General features: G+C 40.7%; 1 protein-coding gene across 2 annotated transcripts in view; it reads left to right on the top strand.

The window, feature by feature from the left end:
- The window catches only part of NIBAN1 (niban apoptosis regulator 1), a 156,607-nt gene that overhangs the window by 77,443 nt on the left and 63,965 nt on the right, over positions 1 to 15,199 (top strand). For both annotated transcript variants that reach the window (XM_040446584.1, XM_040446583.1), the window contains exon 5: positions 131 to 298. In XM_040446584.1, the coding sequence (XP_040302518.1) occupies positions 131 to 298 (168 nt within the window). The remainder of the gene's footprint in view (positions 1 to 130; positions 299 to 15,199) is intronic.

Here is a 15,199-nt window from a genome sequence, read left to right as displayed (position 1 = left end):
TGAGGTCATGACCTGAGCCGAAACCAAGAGTCAGACCAAGACTGAGCCATCCAGGTGCCTCCTGAAGTAAGTATTTTAAATAAAAGATAACACGTTTTAAAATGTCTTTGTGTTTTCAATGTTTCTTTAGCATCCAGTGAGAAGGAGAACGCTCAGCCCTTTGTGGTCGTGCCTAAGGAATTCCCGGTGTACCTGTGGCAGCCATTCCTCAGACACGGCTACTTCTGCTTCCACGAGGCCGCCGAGCAGAAGAAGTTCAGTGCTCTCCTGAGTGACTGCATCAGACATCTCAATCACGGTATGACATGGCTGTCCTCACATCCGCAGCTGGGCTGCTTTTTCTCAGGGGGCCTACTCTCGAATGATTCCTAGAAAGAGCCACCATTGTGCTGGCCCCTGAAAGGAGGGGAAGTCAAGTGAAAGCAGGAGTTTGGAGCCCAGGAGCGCCTCCACGTTGCTGGTTCTTGAGTCAGGTCTGGGAAGCCTCCATGAAACAGAATGCAGGGCACGTGTGAGCCGTACTTATCCATATAATTTTGTGCACAATCCATCCTCTTCCTTTTTCTTGATGTTTCTTGCTGAAATGACAGCAAGGATGTGCCAGCTGTCCCTGGCAAATTTAGTCCTTATGGCATTTCTTGTTTTTTCTCTCCTTTGTATCTGAATAACTTGCTCAAAACTTTATGGTACACAAAATCACTTGGAGAACTTATTGACCACGGATTTTTGGGCCCCACCCTCAGATATTCTAATTCACTGGATGTATAGTAGAGCCCCGATTTTGCTTTTCTAACAAACTGCCAAGCGACGCTGATGCTGCTGGTCGTGGGCCACACCTGGAGTAATGTTGGCTTCACTTTGCTCTAGGTATGGATTTAATCAGTATCACGTCTATAATGGGAAAAAGACTTTTCATTGCACTATGGGATGTTTTTGATGAATTGATGTGAATGCGGGGTTTTCTGGACTCCATGAAGTCTTCATTTACAGATAATTAATCTTTTTGTTCTTTGGCCGCTGGAAAGGCAGTTAGTCAAGTATCACCGAGGATGTACCCTGTGTCAGCCTCCATAGGTATTAAGAACAGAGTCATGAACCGTGCAGAGTTTCTCTCTCTGGGTCTATATTCAAACACAGAAGAAGGACCACAGGAGCACAAATTCACAAGATAACTTGATAATGTGCTGCAGAGTAATGGGGTGTTACTACACAGTGAAGAATGGAGTTCAGGACTTGAGGCTTGTCAGAGGAGGTCTTTTTGAGTGGGTGACTTTTGAATTGAGTCACCTTATCCATCAGTGCCTTTATTTCCTAATAAGGCTAATGTCATTGTATATTTTCTTTAGAGTTCTGAGGTTTCCCTGAGAATGTCAGTCCTCAAGAGCAAAAGTCACTAGCGATGTTTGTTGGTCTGTTCTTGATTCTAGCTCGTGTATTGGTAGGAAGCTATGGGAAAAAATAATGTCACTCTATTTTGCTATAGCAACTCCGAGTAACAATGGTCACAATATTGGCTTATAACTGGTTAGGGACTTTATAAAAACGATACCCTTATTAATATCTTGCCTTGTGGTTTTGATGTTTTAGAGACAAATAATTGCCTAGCAATGCCCATTCCATCTAGCTCATTTTTCAACACACTCACACCTCTGTGTGCAGGGCCTTGGTCTAGTATGAACATGCCGTTGGCACTAACCATGTGAACCGTGCAGTTTCACGCAGCAGAGAATGTTCTCTGCCTCGCCAGATGGGACTTGCTTCATTCTCCCTTCCATGTACATAATAGGAAATTCCCTGGGGAATTTTTGGATGTGATGTAGCCTGCATTCAGATTCCATTTATGGAAGATTTCAGTCAATTCAAAACCTAACTTTGCTCTCCAGTGTTATCAAAGGCACTAAGATAACAAGGTCTAGTCACTTGCTCTCATTTTATGTCACAGTCCTCTGTCCATAAACAACTTTCCCTCACTGAGGCTCTATGCAGACTTGCTGTGATGTGGCAGAAATTCCTGTAGCCACAGGCAGGACCAGAGACCATCAGAACATTGTAAGGAACAGTCTTTGACTGCCTTGGGCCAGTGAGCTCCCGGGTCTTTCCCTCCTCACTTGTCTTTCTGTGTTTTTGACCGCACAATGTACCACCCATCTTTACTGACTCACTTTTGTTGTTTCCACCTCTACCTGTTATTCACTGTGTGATCTTGAGTAAACCCGTAAGAGGTTCATGAACAGTGAACCATTCTTTTTTTCCATAATTACCAGAAGAGTCCAGAAATAGATGTAAAATTAGGGCCATGATGGGCGCCTGAAACCGTAAGGGGATGGCGTGATTTCCACTCTCAGGCAAATAGAGTAGGGCTGTCAGCCTGCTGTCTCTGCTCCATTGGCTGTCAGGCCACAACATGCCGCTGTTGAGAACTAGGTCTGAGATATTCAGGCAGCTGGTGCTGGGCCATCATTGACTTTGTCCACTCACAAGTCTTCAGGGATCTTTTTTTCCTTTCCTTTCCTTTTTTAAAAAAGTTTATTTATTTTGAGGGGGCGAGTGGCAGAGACAGGGAGAGAGAGTGAATCCCAAGCAGGTACTGTTAGCATGGAGCCCGACGTGGGGCTCAAACTCACAAACTGTGAGATCATGACCTGAGCTGAAATCAAGAGTTGGACACTCAACCGATTGAGCCACCCAGGTGCCCCTCTTTTTTCTTTTTCATTTTTATTGAAATGTAAATTGACATAACATGGTATTAGTCCAATACCATTAGTCCATTATGATATATGTATGTATATATATCATACAATGATCACCACGATAAGTTTAGTTAATACCCATCACCTCATGGAATTACAACTTTTTTTCTCATGATGAGAACGTTCAAGATCTACTCTCTTAGTGACTTTCAAATATATACTACAGTATTGTTAACTATAGTCACTACACTGTACATTACATCCCAGAATTTATTTATTTTATAACTTGAAGTTTATACCTTTGATTGATCACCATCACCCCTTTCCCTGCCTCCTACCTCCTGTCTCTGGCAGCCACCAATCTAATGCCTGTTCCTATGACTTGGTTTTGTTTTGTTTTGTTTTTAGATTCCAAATGTAAGTGAGATCATATAGTATTTGTCTTTCTCTGTCTAACATATTTTGCTAAGCATAATACCCTCAGGGAATCTTTGAAGGAAGATTATTTCATTGCCTTTGTGGTAAGTTCCACCAAAGATGTCTGCCACTGGGGAGTCCTAGGATACCTCCCTTGGTGCTCAAATACCACCACAACCCAGCCCACTTGCCCCAGGAATTCTGGGTTCAAACTGGTCCAGGAATCCTTGTCCATTCATTCTGAATCCAGAACCACTTCTCCTACTACTCCTTATGGGGTGGGTGTGTTTCCTATTTAATCTCAACAAAGGGCCTGATTTGTCTTGACAGATTCAGTCTCGACACCTGGTTCTTGGACAATAAAGCTATGTCTTAGAGTAGGTTGGGGCAGGCAGAGGGCTCTCTGCTCTCCTTCTTCCTTCAAGAGAGGGAGCTGCTTCTGGGCTCCTCAAACATTATTTACACTCCCAAGGTACATAAAGGTAGGTGTGTGTGTGTGTGTGTGTGTGTGTGTGTGTGTGTGTGTGTGTTGTTTTGTTTTGTTTTGTTTTGTTTTGTTTTTGGCACCTCTTCATTGAGCAGGCATAAAAACATTCCACAAGATTATTCTTCAGCAGAACATCCCACTCCAACACACTGGCCTAAATATCAAGCCCATTGCATATTATGTGCCCAGAGCAACTTCTGTCCTCTGTCCTTTTGGAATCACACTGCAATCCCTTGTCCCCAGTGAGGGAAGGTCAGGGTACTAAATGTCCACTTCCATAAAATGGAACTTACATAAAGCCAAGGTATTCTAACACAGTCCTGTCCTATTCTTTAGAACTTTAGCTTGAAAAATCTGGTCATTGTAGTTATAGGGTTAGAGTTAAAAACTCTTTTAACAAATACAGAGTTGTACATATGTGACATGGAATAATGATCATTATCAATGCAAGCCTGTCTTTTCAGCTCAGGATAATGATTCCTTGGCATAGGAATTTGCAGGAAGGAGAAAAGGTGTTTCTGGCGGGAGGAATAGTATGCGTGGAGGGTCAGGAAGAGAGTCAGAGCATGGATCATTAGAGAAAGTGAAAGAATTTTGTGTGGCTGGTGCTTAGAGAGGAGAGAGGATCCAAGTGGGGATGGGAAGATGGGCAGGATCCAGGCTATAAAGGGCTTTGCAATAGATATTAAGGGATTTGCACTTTATTCTAACAGCTAAAGGAAACTTTTAAAGGGTTTCAAGCAGATAAGTGACTCAGTCATATATTCATTTTAGAAAGGTCACACTGGCTGCTGTGTGGGCAGAGGATGGGAGAGTAGCAGGCTGGGATGCCAGGAGACCACTTAGGAAGCTTTGGCCGGCAACGGATGGGGGTAGCCTGCGCCAGAGAGCTGATAATGGAGATAGTGAGAGGTGGCTGGATAAGAGAGATATCCAGGAAGCAAAATGGACAGAACTTGAGGTTAGATGGTGTGGAGAGTGAGGCAGTGGGAGGAGTCCCAGCTGCTGCCATTCTCTGAGATGGCAGCCTTCCCTAAGGAGCAGGTTCCAAGGGAAGGAGGTAATGTAGTCAGTGTCGTAGATGCTGAGTTAGAAAAGTCCATGAACATCCAGGTGAGGAAGTCTCATAGACAGATACGTGGACAGGGCTGGAGACGAGGACAATCTGGGGAAATCAGCAATCTTTGTGCCATCATTGAAGCTGTGGCTGGCTTTGTAGGAAGGTTGTGGTTTGCCAGCCCCTCAAAGGGAGACTGGCTTTTTTTTCTATGTATCCCCATTGCCAGCAATTGTCCAAGGGTCTGATGTCCGGTAAAGGCTCTGTAAATATCTCAATCCTTCATCCTTTGGTAGTTACAAATACGCTCATGTGTGAAAAAGCATGGAGTATGTATGTTGGTGCAGCTTAAAAATGTTTGTATGTAAAATCTGTAAACATTAAGTGAAATGGGTTGGTGCTTTTATTCACTCACTACGTGGATCTGTGATTTTACTATTGAGCCTGTAGGCAGCAAGCCCATCAGGAATATAAAACCTTTGTGAAATTCAGTGGCTCAGTTAGGCTCTCTGACTCACCCTCTTCATACAGATACATACTTAACTGCCAGTGTCTGTTCTATATTTTATTTCAAGTTCACTGCTACCAACCTGCTTTGGGACTCATATATAAAAAACATTCCCAGAGGCTTATGGTTGATCTTATTTTTTCCAATTACTGCCACTTCCTTCTATAGGTAACAGTCAGATAAATCACCTGTAAGCACAATTATTTTTTTAATTTTTTTTCAACGTTTTTTATTTATTTTTGGGACAGAGAGAGACAGAGCATGAATGGGGGAGGGGCAGAGAGAGAGGGAGAGTCGGAATCGGAATCGGAAACAGGCTCCAGGCTCCGAGCCATCAGCCCAGAGCCTGACGCGGGGCTCGAACTCACGAACCGCGAGATCGTGACCTGGCTGAAGTCGGACGCTTAACCGACTGTGCCACCCAGGCGCCCCTAAGCACAATTTTTGATTAAAATCCTTCAGTGGGCATGGCCATTGTCACAAAGATGAAACATTTCATTCCAAGGCGGCTGGCTGGGCCTGATTTACTGTATCCATGGGCACAAGCCACCTCTCTCCCAATCTTGCTGCCTTACTCCTCCCGCCTTCTTTGAATCGGAGTGTCACTTGGATACCTTTGGCTTTGCATATACCTCAAATACCTATGCCTCCTTTCTCCCTATTCTTTGCTCCTTTGAGAACCAGCTTCAATCTGACCCCTGCCATGAAGACCCCAAGGTTAACTTCTCTAGCACCTGTTATCTGCCCCCCTGATTGGAAACTGTCTATAGTTTGCCTCACATTGTTCATTTTCACATCTCCTTGTCCTATTTCTTTTCCTCTATTTCAAGTCCCTCAAGGGAAATCGTGTGTCACCCTTGTATCCCCATGCAGTGCTCAGGCAAGTATTTTGTGTTTCATAAAATGGCTCAAGGACATGAACGAATTAATAACTTACTGCTAAAATAAAGCTGACTTCAGAATTGAAGTGCGATTTTAGAGATGATAATTGTAAATGTGGCTTGGCCTATTTCAAAACCACACTGGCATGAGTGACTGAAGGAATTTGTCAACACAAAGCCTAAAGGGTTTGAGGAACAAAAGAGTCTGATGTTAGAAGGCCACCGTCGCTGGATGAATGGTGATTCTGGAAAGGAGGGGGACCGCTGGCAAAGTTTTCTTCGACGGTACTGTGCTAGCTTGAAGGACAGCCAGGATTGCCACTCACCAGACACTGTTGTCTTCATCATCTTGAACACTAAGAAAGAGGGGAGAGTGAACTATCTGGGAAGCAGGAGGGCACATGGGTTGAAAAGTTAGTATAAAAGAAGAGCCCAGAGAATTTGGGGAAGAAGAGCAGAATCATGTAATGATGCCCTGCAAACCTCTGTTTCAAATTAGACTGTTCAATCACTTATGACAATTGTGACATCCCAGGGTGCCTGTAATGGAGTGAGTCAGGCTGAATGTGAAGCTGTCACGGTGATTAAACTTTGGAATTGGTTGCTGTCAGGATTGACTGCTTTGAGCTCTTATCCCAGAAATCCCACGTCAAATCAAACGCCTCTATTAGATTTGGTTTTGACACTTGCACATTTTCAGTGTTCAGTAAATGTTGCTGAATTAAACTGAATTTTAAAACAGAAAAGGATCTTACGATTCAAGTAAATACAGCAAACCCTTTCTGGTGTGTTTATTTGAACATGACGTTTCATGCTCTCCAGTACTCACCAGTGGATCTCGGATCTGTTTTCACTAACGTCTCCTTGGAGCAGTGTCTCCTCAGCCTATTATCACCTGTGAAACAAGTTCATTACTTGAGGGACTAAGTGTCTGATGTGGGCATCAACCAGTTTTAACTGAAACTGTACAATGCATTTTATGTTGTTATATATGAAAACATACTTAAGAATTTGTGGCACATACTTATATTTACAGACACACCTATTTCTGTGTCAGAAAATTCTAACTATGCATGGGATCTTCTGGACACTTTATTAGAGATGAATGTTTGGACATACATAAATATAAGTACAATTTTAATAAGCATCTCTTTGCATGCTTTTACTTATAAAAGGTATTCTGCAGTGTACTTTTGTTGCAATGCATAAAAACCTATATACACCATAAAGGAAAATGCTTGCTAAATTGCTGTTTAATAAGTAACTAGATATCAGTTTCCAGTTTTCATAGGACTGACCCAAGGAAATTCTTCCCAAAGATTCTCCCCGCTTGGAGATGACCTTCTCTCCTTGGTTTTAGTCTGTGCTCTTTGCCTCACACAGTGAATGCTGTACAAATTACAAATATTTCTCTGTCCCTTTGTGAATATGCCATTTTCTCTAAAGGAGTTATCACTTCCCCCTTTCTGACCCTTGCTTATTGTTTATACAAAGCTGACTTTGGAAGAGACCTTAGTGGTCACCTATTCTAACCCACCAGAATTCATTTATGATAAGGCTCAAATAGTGCATCATTTGCCCAAGGACACAGCTGGTTAGTGGTAGAGGACTAGTTGTTCTGACACCTAGTCCTTGACATCTATTGTCTTTTCAGCATTACTTTTTAGAAGGCTCCTTCATCTCTTGGTCCTTTAAAACACAAAACTATTAAATCAGACTACCTTTATGATACATTCGCATGACCCAAACGTGGGTTATGTCTGGTTTCTTGATAAGTAGTTCTATCTGAATTTAACTCGGTATATTGTGCACCTGCTAAACATAACTGTATCTTTTAGTTTAGATATGCTCTGAAGATAAAATATTTGGTAATGCAGCTTGTTTACTGGTTAAATTTTGTGTATGATAAAACTATATATGGTTTTATATATAATAAATAAAAGCTGGTTTGTAAAGGAAGATTATGCTGCTTGTGAGGACATGGGTTGGAATAGTCTAAAAATAATACACCTAAAATAAGCCAGACAGAGAAAGACAAATACCGCATGGTGTCACTTATATGTGGAATCTAAAAAAAAAAAAAAAAAAAAAAAGTCAAACTCACAGAAACAGAGTAGAAAAGTTGTTGCCAGGACTGTAGGGTAGGGGAAATAGGGAGAGGTTGGTAAAAGGGTACAAACTTTCAGTTATAAGATGAATAAGGTCTGAGTATCTAATGTAAAACATGATGACTATAGTCGATAGTGTTTTGTATAATTGAAATTTGCTAAAAAAGTAGAATTTTAAATGTTCTAACCACCCCCCCGCCCAGAGATAAATACATAAAGTGATAGATGTATTAATTAACTAGACGGGGAATCTTTCCACTACTAAAGATGGATATATATATAGTATATAGGATATATATAGTATATATATATAGTATATATATATATATACATATATATGTATATACACATACACGTATATATATGTATATACACACATATTTATGTGTGTGTGTATATATATATATACACACACACATATATATATGTAGTATATATATATATACACACACATATATATGTAGTATATACATAGTTACCAAGATGTACCTATTAGATATCTTATAATTTTATATGTCAGTTTTGCACCTGAATAAAACTAAAGTAAAAAGCCAGAATGATAGATCTAAATGTGTTTCATTCATATTATTTATACTTATGGATACCCTTAAATTACTCAAATCTCTCAAAAACAGTCTAAGAATTGATACTGAAAGAATAGGTCTCCATCAGAGACTAGAATCACGAGAAGTGTTTTCTCTCAGCCATTTAGCATTTATCACCACCAGTACCTATGTATATAGTCTTCCGTTTATCTGTTGCCTGAAGCTACATTGCCATGGAACTACTGTTGAACATGTCTTTTGGCCTGTCCAGCAAATGTTATCACCTCAGTGAAACCACTGATTCTTGCTCTTCACCTCCCCTTCCTACTTCTTTTTTTTTTTTAAGTTTATTTATTTATTTGAGAGAGAGACAGCTCAAGTAGGGGAGGGGCAGAGAGAGAGCAAGAGAGGGAGAATCCCAAGCAGGCTCTGTGCTTTCAGTGCAGAGCCTGATGCAGAGCTCAGTCTCACAAACTGTGAGATCATGACCTGAAATCAAGAGTCGGACACTTAAATCGACTGAGTCACCCAGGCACCCCTTATTATCGGTTTCTGGCTTAATTGTGCTGCAGACAAAAAATATGGTCTGTCTGATATTCTTTAAAATTGGTTGCACCTTGTTTTATGGCCTGTATGTGGTGTTCTGGGGGAGGGGGCCCACAGCCTAAAAAGCTCCATGGGCACTTCTATACATTTTACAGTTGTATGTGTCTGTTAGCTTTAGTGTATCTTTGTGTCATTCCAGTCCTTTTTTTTTTTTTTTTAATGATTGTTTTCTACTATGCTAAATTTATCAGTTACTAAAGAGGGGTATGTTAAAATCTGCCACTTGAAAGTGGCCATGAATGGTAGATTTTTTCCACTTCTATTCATTGTTGGATTATATTTTGTAACATATACATGTTACTAGATGGATACTTATTTAAAATTTGTTTTAGCTTCCTGTGAATTGAATCATTTACCATTATGAAATGACCCATTTTATCTCCATTAATCCTATTTGTTTTCAAGTCTATGTTGTTTGATATTAATATAGCAACACTGATTTTATTTTTTTCATGGCTTACACAAATATCCATTTAATAAAAACATGACAGTTTCTTAAATGGAGCATTTAGTTTGCTTATATCTACTATAATTACTTATACTTTCGTTTTGTTTTTTTTTTCCAGTATCTTAACCATTTATTGACTTTTTTTATTTATATATGAAATTTATTGTCAAATTGGTTTCCATACAACACCCAGTGCTCATCCCAAAAGGTGCCCTCCTCAATACCCATCACCCACCCTCTCCTCCCTCCCACCCCCCATCAACCCTTAGTTTGTTCTCAGTTCTCAACAGTCTCTTATGCTTTGGCTCTCTCCCACTCTAACCTCTTTTTTTTTTTTCCTTCCCCTCCCCCATGGGTTCCTGTTAAGTTTCTCAGGATCCACATAAGAGTGAAACCATATGGTATCTGTCTTTCTCTGTTTGGCTTATTTCACTTAGCATCACACTCTCCAGTTCCATCCACGTTGCTACAAAAGGCCATATTTCATTTTTTCTCATTGCCACATAGTATTCCATTATGTATATAAACCACAATTTCTTTATCCATCCATCCTTTGATGGACATTTAGGCTCTTTCCATAATTTGGCTATTGTTGAGAGTGCTGCTATGAACATTGGGGTACAAGTGCCCCTATGCATCAGTACTCCTGTGTCCCTTGGATAAATTCCTAGCACTGCTATTGCTGGGTCATAGGGTAGGTCTATTTTTAATTTTCTGAGGAACCTCCACACTGCTTTCCAGAGCGGCTGCACCAATTTGCATTCCCACCAACAGTGCAAGAGGGTTCCCGTTTCTCCACATCCTCTCCAGCATCTACAGTCTCCTGATTTGTTCATTTTGGCCACTCGGACTGGCGTGAGGTGATACCTGAGTGTGGTTTTGATTTGTATTTCCCTGATAAGGAGCGACGCTGAACATCTTTTCATGTGCCTGTTGGCCATCCGGATGTCTTCTTTAGAGAAGTGTCTATTCATGTTTTCTGCCCATTTCTTCACTGGGTTATTTGCTTTTCGGGTGTGGAGTTTGGTGAGCTCTTTATAGATTTTGGAGACTAGCCCTTTGTCCGATATGTCATTTGCAAATATCTTTTCCCATTCCGTTGGTTGCCTTTTCGTTTTGTTGGTTGTTTCCTTTGCTGTGCAGAAGCTTTTTATCTTCATAAGGTCCCAGTAATTCACTTTTGCTTTTAATTCCCTTGCCTTTGGGGATGTGTCGAGTAAGAGATTGCTACGGCTGAGGTCAGAGAGGTCTTTTCCTGCTTTCTCCTCTAAGGTTTTGATGGTTTCCTGTCTCACATTCAGGTCCTTTATCCATTTTGAGTTTATTTTTGTGAATGGTGTGAGAAAGTGGTCTAGTTTCAACCTTCTGCATGTTGCTGTCCAGTTCTCCCAGCACCATTTGTTAAAGAGAATGTCTTTTTTCCATTGGATGTTCTTTCCTGCTTTGTCAAAGATGAGTTGGCCATACGTTTGTGGGTCTAGTTCTGGGGTTTCTATTCTATTCCATTGGTCTATGTGTCTGTTTTTGTGCCAATACCATGCTGTCTTGATGATGACAGCTTTGTAGTAGAGGCTAAAGTCTGGGATTGTGATGCCTCCTGCTTTGGTCTTCTTCTTCAAAATTACTTTGGCTATTCGGGGCCTTTTGTGGTTCCATATGAATTTTAGGATTGCTTGTTCTAGTTTTGAGAAGAATGCTGGTGCAATTTTGATCAGGATTGCATTGAATGTGTAGATAGCTTTGGGTAGTATTGACATTTTGACAATATTTATTCTTCCAATCCATGAGCAGGGAATGTCTTTCCATTTCTTTAAATCTTCTTCAATTACCTTCATAAGCTTTCTATAGTTTTCAGCATACAGATCCTTTACATCTTTGGTTAGATTTATTCCTAGGTATTTTATGCTTCTTGGTGCAATTGTCAATGGGATCAGTTTCTTTATTTGTCTTTCTGTTGCTTCATTGTTAGTGTGTAAGAATGCAACTGATTTCTGTACATTGATTTTGTATCCTGCAACTTTGCTGAATTCATGGATCAGTTCTAGCAGACTTTTGGTGGAGTCTGTCGGATTTTCCATGTATAATATCATGTCATCTGCAAAAAGCGAAAGCTTGACTTCATCTTTGCCAATTTTGATGCCTTTGATTTCCTTTTGTTGTCTGCTTGCTGATGCTAGAACTTCCAGCACTATGTTAAACAACAGTGGTGAGAGTGGGCATCCCTGTCATGTTCCTGATCTCAGGGAAAAAGCTCTCAGTTTTTCCCCGTTGAGGATGATGTTAGCTGTGGGCTTTTCATAAATGGCTTTTATGATCTTTAAGTATGTTCCTTCTATCCCGACTTTCTCAAGGGTTTTTATTAAGAAAGGGTGCTGGATTTTGTCAAAGGCCTTTTCTGCATCGATTGACAGGATCATATGGTTTTTCTCTTTTTTGTTGTTAATGTGATGTATCACGTTGATTGATTTGCGAATGTTGAACCAGCCCTGCGTCCCAGGAATGAATCCCACTTGATCATGGTGAATAATTCTTTTTATATGCCGTTGAATTCGATTTGCTAGTATCTTATTGAGAATTTTGGCATCCATATTCATCAGGGATATTGGCCTGTAGTTCTCTTCTTTTACTGGGTCTCTGTCTGGTTTAGGAATCAAAGTAATACTGGCTTCATAGAATGAGTCTGGAAGTTTTCCTTCCCTTTCTATTTCTTGGAATAGCTTGAGAAGGATAGGTATTATCTCTGCTTTAAACGTCTGGTAGAACTCCCCTGGGAAGCCATCTGGTCCTGGACTCTTATTTGTTGGGAGATTTTTGATAACCGATTCAATTTCTTCGCTGGTGATGGGTCTGTTCAAGCTTTCTATTTCCTCCTGATTGAGTTTTGGAAGAGTGTGGGTGTTCAGGAATTTGTCCATTTCTTCCAGGTTGTCCAATTTGTTGCCATATAATTTTTCATAGTATTCCCTGATAATTGTTTGTATCTCTGAGGGATTGGTTGTAATAATTCCATTTTCATTCGTGATTTTATCTATTTGGGTCATCTCCCTTTTCTTTTTGAGAAGCCTGGCTAGAGGTTTGTCAATTTTGTTTCTTTTTTCAAAAAACCAACTCTTGGTTTCGTTTATCTGCTCTACAGGTTTTTTAGATTCTATATTGTTTATTTCTGCTCTGATCTTTATTATTTCTCTTCTTCTGCTGGGTTTAGGCTGCCTTTGCTGTTCTGCTTCTATTTCCTTTAGGTGTGCTGTTAGATTTTGTATTTGGGATTTTTCTTGTTTCTTGAGATAGGCCTGGATTGCAATGTATTTTCCTCTCAGGACTGCCTTCGCTGCGTCCCAAAGCGTTTGGATTGTTGTATTTTCATTTTCGTTTGTTTCCATATATTTTTCAATTTCTTCTCTAATTGCCTGGTTGACCCACTCATTCGTTAGTAGGGTGTTCTTTAACCTCCATGCTTTTGGGGGTTTTCCAGACTTTTTTCTGTGGTTGATTTCAAGCTTCATAGCATTGTGGTCTGAAAGTATGCATGGTATGATTTCAATTCTTGTAAACTTATGAAGGGCTGTTTTGTGACCCAGTATATGATCTATCTTGGAGAATGTTCCATGTGCACTCGAGAAGAAAGTATATTCTGTTGCTTTGGGATGCAGAGTTCTAAATATATCTGTCAAGTCCATCTGATCCAATGTCTCATTCAGGGCCCTTGTTTCTTTATTGACCATGCGTCTAGATGATCTATCCATTTCTGTAAGTGGGGTGTTAAAGTCCCCTGCAATTACCACATTCTTATCAATAAGGTTGCTTATGTTTATGAGTAATTGTTTTATATATTTGGGCGCTCCGGTATTCGGCGCATAGACATTTATAATTGTTAGCTCTTCCTGATGGATAGACCCTGTCACTATTATATAATGTCCTTCTTCATCTCTTGTTACAGCCTTTAATTTAAAGTCTAGTTTGTCTGATATAAGTATGGCTACTCCAGCTTTCTTTTGGCTTCCAGTAGCATGATAAATAGTTCTCCATCCCCTCACTCTCAATCTAAAGGTGTCCTCAGGTCTAAAATGAGTCTCTTGTAGACAGCAAATAGATGGGTCTTGTTTTTTTATCCATTCTGATACCCTATGTCTTTTGGTTGGCGCATTTAATCCATTTACATTCAGTGTTATTATAGAAAGATATGGGTTTAGAGTCATTGTGATGTCTGTATGTTTTATGCTTGTAGTGATGTCTCTGGTACTTTGTCTCACAGGGTCCCGCTTAGGATCTCTTGTAGGGCTGGTTTAGTGATGACAAATTCCTTCAGTTTTTGTTTGTTTGGGAAGACCTATATCTCTCCTTCTATTCTAAATGACAGACTTGCTGGATAAAGGATTCTCGGCTGCGTATTTTTTCTGTCTAGCACACTGAAAATCTCGTGCCAATTCTTTCTGGCCTGCCAAGTTTCAAAAGAGAGATCAGTCACGAGTCTTATAGGTCTCCCTTTATATGTGAGGGCACGTTTACCCCTTGCTGCTTTCAGAATTTTCTCTTTATCCTTGTATTTTGCCAGTTTCACTATGATATGTCGTGCAGAAGATCGATTCAAGTTACGTCTGAAGGGAGTTCTCTGTGCCTCTTGGATTTCAATGCCTTTTTCCTTCCCCACTTCAGGGAAGTTCTCAGCTATTATTTCTTCAAGTACCCCTTCAGCACCTTTCCCTCTCTCTTCCTCCTCTGGGATACCAATTATGCGTATATTATTTCTTTTTCGTGTATCACTTAGTTCTCTAATTTTCCCCTCATACTCCTGGATTTTTTTATCTCTCTTTTTCTCAGCTTCCTCTTTTTCCATAACTTATCTTCTAGTTCACCTATTCTCTCCTCTGCCTCTTCAATCCGAGCCGTGGTGGTTTCCGTTTTGTTATGCATTTCGTTTAAAGCGTTTTTCAGCTCCTCGTGACTGTTCCTTAGTCCCTTGATCTCTGTAGCAAGAGATTGTCTGCTGTCAGCTATACTGTTTTCAAGACCAGCGATTAATTTTATGACTATTATTCTAAATTCACTTTTTGTTATATTATTTAAATCCTTTTTGATCAGCTCATTAGCTGTTGTTATTTCCTGGAGATTCTTCTGAGGGGAATTCTTCCGCTTGGTCATTTTGGATAGTCCCTGGCGTGGTGAGGACCTGCAGGGCACTTCCCCTGTGCTGTGGTGTATAACTGGAGTTGGTGGGCGGAGCCGCAGTCAGACCTGATGTCTGCCCCCAGCCCACCGCTGGGGCCACAGTCAGACTGGTGCGTGCCTTCTCTTCCCCTCTCCTAGGGGCGGGATTCACTGTGGGGTGGGGTGGCCTGTCTGGGCTACTTGCACACTGCCAGGCTTGTGATGCTGGGGATCTGGCGTCTTAGCTGGGGTGGGTAGGCAAGGTGCACAGGGGCAGGAGGGGCAGGCTTAGCTTGCTTCTCCTTAG

Source organism: Herpailurus yagouaroundi, unplaced genomic scaffold, assembly GCF_014898765.1.
Source record: "Herpailurus yagouaroundi ecotype Mexico unplaced genomic scaffold, PumYag 195, whole genome shotgun sequence".
NCBI classification, from domain to species: domain Eukaryota; kingdom Metazoa; phylum Chordata; class Mammalia; order Carnivora; family Felidae; genus Herpailurus; species Herpailurus yagouaroundi.
Note: the sequence above shows the minus strand (reverse complement) of the source record. Positions and strands in the feature narration are given on the sequence as shown.